General features: G+C 42.5%; 1 protein-coding gene across 2 annotated transcripts in view; it reads right to left on the reverse strand.

The window, feature by feature from the left end:
* Nucleotides 1-7,068: 7,068 nt before the first annotated feature.
* LOC121922580 (stimulated by retinoic acid gene 6 protein-like) overlaps nucleotides 7,069-8,210 on the reverse strand; it is a 53,825-nt gene continuing 52,683 nt past the window's right edge. For both annotated transcript variants that reach the window (XM_042452190.1, XM_042452189.1), the window contains one exon: nucleotides 7,069-7,892. In XM_042452190.1, coding sequence (XP_042308124.1) covers nucleotides 7,753-7,892 — 140 coding nt within the window. In that variant the 3' untranslated portion in view covers nucleotides 7,069-7,752. The remainder of the gene's footprint in view (nucleotides 7,893-8,210) is intronic.

The following is an 8,210-nucleotide window of genomic DNA, read 5'->3' on the forward strand; positions in this document are numbered from 1 at the left end:
AACTATGCCACCTACAGGAAGATGAGAAAAGGGTTGATGCAGACAATCAGCATATATCCCTCTCAGCTGACAAGCTATCTATCAAATCGTCTACTTACTGAGGGCAGAAGTGAATAATGCGAAATGTTCCAGCTGTATGGACCCAGTGCAGGTTTTCATTTATGACAGCCTGTTCAGGAAACATGAATGCAGATAAACATATTTACTGAACACGGTAATGAAATTTTCCAGTTCTCTAAAGGTGCCTCAGAATAAACTCGGTGTGTCCAGCTCACAATTGCTTTTGGAAAAGCTGGAAAATGGCTCTGGAGACAAATTAAAATAAACATTGTATATTCAAACACTACCAATCATACTGTGGCAGTTTCTCTGAGTTGCCAGCTCAGTAGCAGAGAACCTTTCTGCAGGTAGACAGCCACAGGCATCCCATGTAGGACAGAAAAACACCAACGTTGGAAATGAGAGAGCAGCAGCCAGTCAGGCGTAGGCAAATAAAGAGCTAGAGACAGAGTGAATATAAGATAGACTTCTTTCAAAAAGACAAAAAGGAATCCAGCAACACCTTTGGGACGGACTGGAACGAAGAATTTTTTTGGCATTAAGAAGATGTTTTGATTTAGGAGTGAGTCCAGTGAAAGCTTATGCCAGAAATTACTTCTTCCCATCCAGTCTGTTAAGTCTTTTTATGCTAAAACAGACTAACACTTCTATTGCTTTCAATACTGCCTATCCAAGTTCAGTGTGGTTGCTTGGGACAGTTGCTATAAAACAGTTTACAGAAGTATTCTAGAAGAGCCTCCACTGGGGGGGGGGGGGTCCAAAGAGAGACAGTGTGGTGTGCTGAAAGGATAGGGAGTTCAGGGCTGTACACACCGGCTTGAAGTCCAAAGTCACACTCCATTCCTAAGCACCGGAGTGCAGCTTTGGTGCAGCTTCCGGATTCTTAGGATGCATGCATCATTTAAACAGCATACCTCCAAAGAGACCAGAAGCAGCTTTATTTTGGCAGTCTGTAACAGCCATTGTGTCTTCTACCCCACCCCACCTCCACCCCATGTATTTTATAATTTTATTTAAAAAAAGAAACTTCTGTGAACTGTTTGCATCTTTTTTCCTCTTCTGTCATCTCTTTCACCAAGTCAGCCATTATTTTATACATATATGTTCATGTTAATGATGCCACACCAACATTTCTGTATAGCTGAACAGCTGCAAAATGTACAGCACAGAGACAAGCAAAGGTCATGCTAATAAAACGATAATTTTATTGACAATATTCACAAAGGTACCTGGCACCATTGTGTTCACCCAGAATTAGGTCCAATGTTCTCTGTACCTGGGCAGCTTCTATTTCATCTCACCCTTGCACAGTATGGAAGGATCAACAGATGCTGCTGTGTATGGAGAATAACCCAGACCCATGAAAGGCAATGCAGCTCCAGACAAGACATGGGATGGAGGGATGTTTTTCCTGGCTAGCCCAGAGCAAACATGGTGCAGTAGTTTGAGCATGACTATAAGTAAGCAACCTGAGAAATGGGCCTGAATGGTATTCATAGGAATGATGAGGCAAAGATAACCTGAAATAACTTGGGTTGTGCAAAGTGTGCATTGTGTAGTGGTTTGAGCACTGGCCATTGCTTAAGTGTGTAAATAAGTACCAGCAGCTTAAGTGAGCCATTTTAGTGCAGTGGTTTGAGCATTGGACTAGGACTTTGGAGACCAGGGTTTGGATTCCCCTTTGTCTATGGAAACCCAGTGGATGACCTTACACAAGTCACATTCTCTGAGAAGAAGGACAAGGCAAAGCCCTACTGAACAAATCTTGCCAAGAAAACCTAGTGATAAGTATGCCTTAGGATAATCATAAGTTGGAAATGACTTCAAGGCACACAGCAACAACAACAACATCAGGAGGTGGATTTGAGAGTGGATAGGGAGCAATGTAGAACAGAAATGGTGGCGGGGGGAGGGTCATAGCATTCCCTTTTGCTTTGTCTGTGGCAATGACAGCTGCCTCCTCTTCTCCCCAAACCTATGGCTGGCTTCCACCAGCAGCCATCTCATTCAGCCTAATGGTAAGGATGGAAAAGGTCTTGGTGCTCACCCTTCCTTTCTTTGCCTTCTGCCACACCCATCAGACTAGTCAAGCCCTCAACTGCTTGAAAATGGAAAGGGTCTTATTGTTGTGGATGTGTCATTCAAGAGCTACAACATGCTTAGAACAACCTTTTGAGGGGTCCTAGATGTAGACTTTCAACAATCCCTGGCAACACCAGTAGATACAAGACATCGTAAAGCAGTCTCATCAAATCAATGTGATTCTTAAAGCAAAACCCAAGCTTGCCTTTCCAGAGTAACAAAAGTATGGCAAGACAATCAACAGTGAAGGATTGCCTTTCAAATGACCCACACCTCAATTTGTTCTCTGTCTCAGTTAATTATGGGGAAAATGGGAGGGGGAGGAAAAGTAAGTGCCCAGCTCCACCAGCTACTAGTTGCAAAACATTAGGCACACCATGGTTACGTTTAGGAACAACACAATTACACCCTTACTTCCATAATGAGCTTTTGATTCAGTTAAAGAAGGAAATCCAGATTGGATTGTACAATAACCTTCCCAATGAAAGTCTCCCATGTGTTGCAGCTTCACTGTTTAAACTTACCACATCTTGTAGAAGGCTTAAATGCTTAGTGGGAATGAGCCCATAGTCATGTCGAGAAAGTCTTCACCAGTTAGACAGAAGTCCACGCACACCAAGGCAGCAATGAACATGCCAGAGATTTGAGGGTCTTTATGTCTCTTTGTTCCCTGTTGAGAGTTCCATCATGCATTTTTGTCTTTTACCTTTGACCATTTGGGATTGCAAAGGTAAATGTGTGGCATTTCTCAGCTTCCACAGAGCAAACCATGAACAGCAAGCAAACATTTGGTTAATTATTCACCTCAGCTATAGGAATGTAAAGAGGAAACCAAGCATTGATTGGGAGGTTTCCTGGTTATTTACAGATGTATCTGCAATAAAGAATTGTTAATGAAGAGCCCTCTCCAAGAAACTAACATGAAAATGAAATGACAACAGGACAAAGTTAAGGGAAGAGTGTTCACAAAATGCAAAGCTCTGTGGCTTAAATTGCAAAGGCAGTTGCGTTTGCAACAACAAATTATTATGCGTGAACAGATTATTTACAGAAAGAATATCCTTATCTTCAGAACCTTCAAATTAGTGAAGCCAATTTATTGTACACAGCCAACGACAATGAAATTCATTAAATGTATGGTGAAAAATCTGCACATGAGAAAAAGAATGAGGAGCCTTGCCCTTTCCATGGTATACCTGTGTCAAGGACAACACTTCTAGATTTGGCTGTATAATATCTATTTCAAGGTTTCCCAGATTTCCAGATTTTGGCCTGTCTTTGTTGTCTAACCAAAGTTGGAGGTTCACTTTACTCTTGGTGATAAAGTATACAGGGAGAAAATGGTAAACCAGGAAGTAAACCAGTATGAGATATCAATAGAAAATCCCATGCCAATAGAATAGAATAGAAAATTGAATGCAGCAAGAGGGGTTATAGAGCTGATAAAACTACAAGGCCTAATGCAAACATGGTTGATAAAGGGACACATAGCTATGCCTAGTTATGGCTGATGCCTGCACAGCTTGGATGCTTTCTGGGCTCATAGAGTTCTTGAACTCTGGGTGCTTTATTGATGTCACAAGCCCTAAAACACACCTTTCTGCCCAAACGTTTTTGTTGTTGTTAACTACCTTCGAGTTGATCTTGATCCATGACAACCCTGTGGATGAGACATATCCAAGACTTCCTATCCTCCATTACTCTGCTTAGCTCCTCTAAACTCATACCCTGACTCTTTAGCAGAGTTTATTCATCTGACATGTGGGCTTCCTCTCTTTCTACTACCTTCTACATTTCCTAGCATTATGGTATTTTCTAATGAGTCGTGACTTCTCATGTTGTGGCCAAAGAATGAGAACTTCAGTTTAATCATCATGCTTCCAGAGAAATTTTAGGCTTGAACTGTTCTAGGACCCAAAGGATACCCTCCTCTATTTTTGAGTTGTCAGGTAATGTAGAGGTATTTATGGGACAGTCGTATGTGATCTGTTTAATATACTGTACATGCTCTAGAAATGTGACTTGCTAATTAATGACACTATAGCTATATAGCTATGTAGAGTTAGGATGCTCTGTAATTATCATATGGAAAAGTATATATGCATGAATATATGAATCTTTCTGTTGTCTCAGGCACTAAACAGACCAGCACTTTGTGCCGCCCTGGGCCCAAAAGTAGAGCTAGATAGGCCTGAGCAGTTACTTTTGTTGCCCATGCACCATCTTGGCGCACGCCTGTCCATATGGGGTGCGACACATGGGCATCAGAGTGCCTAAACAGCTCTGGCTAGAAGGGGCATCATCATGACGTGTGAGTGCCATAATGCCACCCCTTACAGGAAGCTGCTTATAGAAGCTTGTTTTTGCTCCCGAGAGGGAGCGGATCGTTGCCGTGGTGTGCGGTTGCCATGGCAACGATCTGGGGCAGAAAGGGGCTTCCTGCCCATCTGTCAACCCCCTTTGCCTTTTGGGTCACGAGACATCTATTCACTATAGCAAATAAAACTACAAATTCTCCTTCTCCCTGTGTGGACATTGGCTTAATCACCCTAGGGAAAGGAACTCATATTTTACAGACATCATTAGTTCACCTCAAAATAGTTATCTGTTAGATACCTCCATCCAAATCCAGTTACATTAAGTTATAGATTACTAGTTTTGCCAGAACATGGAAAGCAATAAGTAACACTTGCAAATTGTTGCTATTCATTGTTCCAGAAAGATCATCTTCTAGACTTCTTCATGCTCTCCCATTCCCCCCCTGTCCCCATTTCATGTCTCTCCTGCACCTACCATAATATCAGCACCACGTGGCACACTTGGCCTGGAAATGACATGGATGTGGCCACTAGGTGGAACTGGAATAGAGGTAACCACAGTTCAAGTGGCAGATGTGCATGAGTCAGCATTTGGGAGCTGTGCATCATGGGACATCTCATGCAACATGCACAGCAGTTGAAGTCAGTCAATGGTATGATGCAACTGGCACTGGGGATGAAACCAGCAAGGTTTCATTGGTGGAAAGACACCACATGACTTCACACAAGACACAAAAGGGAGAAGATGTTTATCTCTGGTGTTGGCGGAGCACTTTGTCTATTTGTATATAGAGATGTGAGTATCGAGACGGCTGTTTGGTACTCTGTGCGATCCTGTAAATAGTTTGTAACAAGTGAATTAAAGCCCTCTTGTTTGAGTGAGAGACTTGCTGTCCATGTTTATTTCTGCAAGCCGGGAGCTCAAAGCTGAAGCCTGCATGGGAGGAATTTTTCCTTCTCTGCCTGAAGCCTTTGCAGACATCTCTCCAAGAGCTTTCTCGTAGCATCCTGCCTGCTGGGATCAACTCTGCATGTGGTCGTAGTGGACACTGCATGTTTCTCTATGCCCCAACACATATAATGTCCTGTGGCTAGTGAAGATGCTCAGTCTTTAGTGGGCCGTTGGGGCTCATCTAGATTATTTATTTATCATTTACAAATATTTCAAAGCAGTATACAACATTGTGAAACATCCAATGTAAAACACTCAATATACAATATTTACCCAATCTTCATGAGCAAAATATATGGTAGATTGAAATATACCAGGAAGGCTTCAGTTTTTTGCTTAAAGACTGGTCAGGGCATAACTGAAGAGTGTATTCTCTATGGTGGGTGCACCCCATGCTAAACATCAGACTCTAAACGACTGTGGGGCAGACCTCAAGGCTATGTGGCACCAATTTTTTAAAAAGCAGCCAAATGGAAGGATCAGAAGTCCCAAAAAACAGACCTCATCCCCTCACATGTACACCAAAGTTACCTATCACTCAAGCTTTAGTAGTTACACAGTCAGTAAAAAAATCTCTGTGGATCTATCTTGGTCAAGAGAATCATATGTCAGTTAAGAGAATCTTCAGCCTTTTCATTGGAACAGCTACCTTGTACAGAAATAGACCAGAATAGACTAGAAAGCTGGGCCAAAACTAACAAAATGAAATTCAACACAGAGAAATGTAAGGTACTGCACTTAGGGCAGAAAAATGAAAAGAAAAGAAATAGGATGGGGGACACCTGGCTGAATGAGACTACGTGTGAAAGGGATCTGGGAGTCCAAGTAGACTACAAGTTGAGCATGAGTCAACAGTGCGATGTGGCAGATAAAAAGGCCAATTCAATTTTAGGCTGCATCAGTAAAAGTATAGTATCTAGATCAAGGGACATATAGTGCCACTGTATTTTTCTTTGGTCAGGCCCCACTTGGAATACTGCATCCAGTTCTGGGCACCACAATTTAAAAAGGATGTTCAGAAACTGGAACTTGTCCAAAGGAGGGGGACTAAAATGGTGAAGAGTCTGGAAAGCATGCACTATGAGGAATGACCTAGGGCTCAAACTAGGGTTGCCCAAGGGCTGAACGTTTACACACTCCAAATCCTTCTCTTGGCACAAATAGTGCATGCCATGATGATATTGCTCATGTACAGCATCCAAATGGCGCTACCCACACGAGGCACCATAAGGCTGCACTTATGGTGCCCCTGTAGTGCTGGGAATTTCGAGTGGGTTGGGGGCGTGGCATTTGGCTGTCACGTCCCCAACCCAGTGCTTCCAGGAGTGGCACAGAGCCACCCGTCGAGCTGTCTGTCTAGCCCCTTAGGGAGCTGGGTATGTTTAGCCTGGAGAAGAGAAGGTTAAGAGGTGATATGATAGACCTGTTTAAACATCTGAAAGGATGTCATATTGAGGAGGGAGCAAGCTTGTTTTCTGCTGCTCCAGAGATTAGAACGTGGAACAATGGATGCAAGCTCCAGGAAAAGAGATTCCACCTCAACATTAGGAAGAACTTCCTGACAGTAAGGGCTGTTCGACAGTGGAACAAACTCCCTTGGAGTGTAGTGGAGTCTCCTTCCTTAGAGGTCTTCAAACAGAGGCTAGATGGCCATCTGTTGGGGATGATTTTATTGTGATTTCCTGCATGGCAGGGGGAGTGGACTGGATGGCCTTTGTGGTCTCTTCCAACTCTATGATTTCTATGATTCTGTGAAATGTTGAGGACAAATAACCTGACAGCACTTTTGAGTCAAACCACTGGTCAGAAAAAAAACAACAATCTTCCAAATTTGGTGTTTTCTGGAAAGCTTGCCCCTCTCTTCAAACAATATATTTCTTTGGCTTCTCACCTCAGAGGTGATTGAGCTTTGAATACTGGCTGGCTTTCTATGTTGGATGTGACTCCATGCCAGATCAACCTGGCCTGGTATGTTGCAGAAGACACCCAACTGTGGAAGAAGAAAATGTGCCTTCTTAGATTGTCTTAAATGACATTTTAGTCTACTGAAAGGTAATGCCTTGTATACAATTTTGTTAGCAATCCAACCAGACAAGCTAAAGTGTCTTGGGGACAGAACCTGGAGTGTTTCATAGCATATAAAATACTGTAAACACTGCGGATGCCAATTTGCAGGAACTGTAAGCAAGCAGCAAGCAAATAAAACTTGGGCATCTTTGTCACAGAAAAGCCACTTTGTAGCACCATAGTCAGATTGTCTATAGTTCAAATTCTTCACAGCCCGTGTAAATAACATTTACTCTGTGACCTTACTATATAGCTCTGCCTTCGCAGCAGAGATCATCTGGCAACACAGTTCTGAGGTGAATCCATTGAATGAGGATCTGATCTTGGTTTCCTGAATTTCTGCAGACTCGGGTTATTCAAAAGTGTGTAGAATAGCAGCCATCTGGTCCTGGCTCTACCTCTGGCCTTTGAACCTAAAATAAAGTTATCAGAACTTACTTAGTTACAAATTTGGCATCCACACTCCTCCCTACACTGCATCTCTTTCTTTTTCTTCATTTTAATTCCATACCAACAGTCAGCTCAATGACTTTATATCCAGAAAATGCTTTCCAAAATAATATATTCTGGCTGTACTGACTAGTCCTACATATCAATCTCAATCTAGTACCAACAAACATCAAAAATCAGAATACAGCTGGGGTAAGGGAGAGGGTTTCTGTATACTGTACACATTTATCTGTTCTCTTAGAATAGAATTTGCCCAGTGCTGTGAGTAACTTGAGTTTGGA

This window comes from Sceloporus undulatus, chromosome 2 (genome assembly GCF_019175285.1).
Source record: "Sceloporus undulatus isolate JIND9_A2432 ecotype Alabama chromosome 2, SceUnd_v1.1, whole genome shotgun sequence".
Taxonomy (NCBI): domain Eukaryota; kingdom Metazoa; phylum Chordata; class Lepidosauria; order Squamata; family Phrynosomatidae; genus Sceloporus; species Sceloporus undulatus.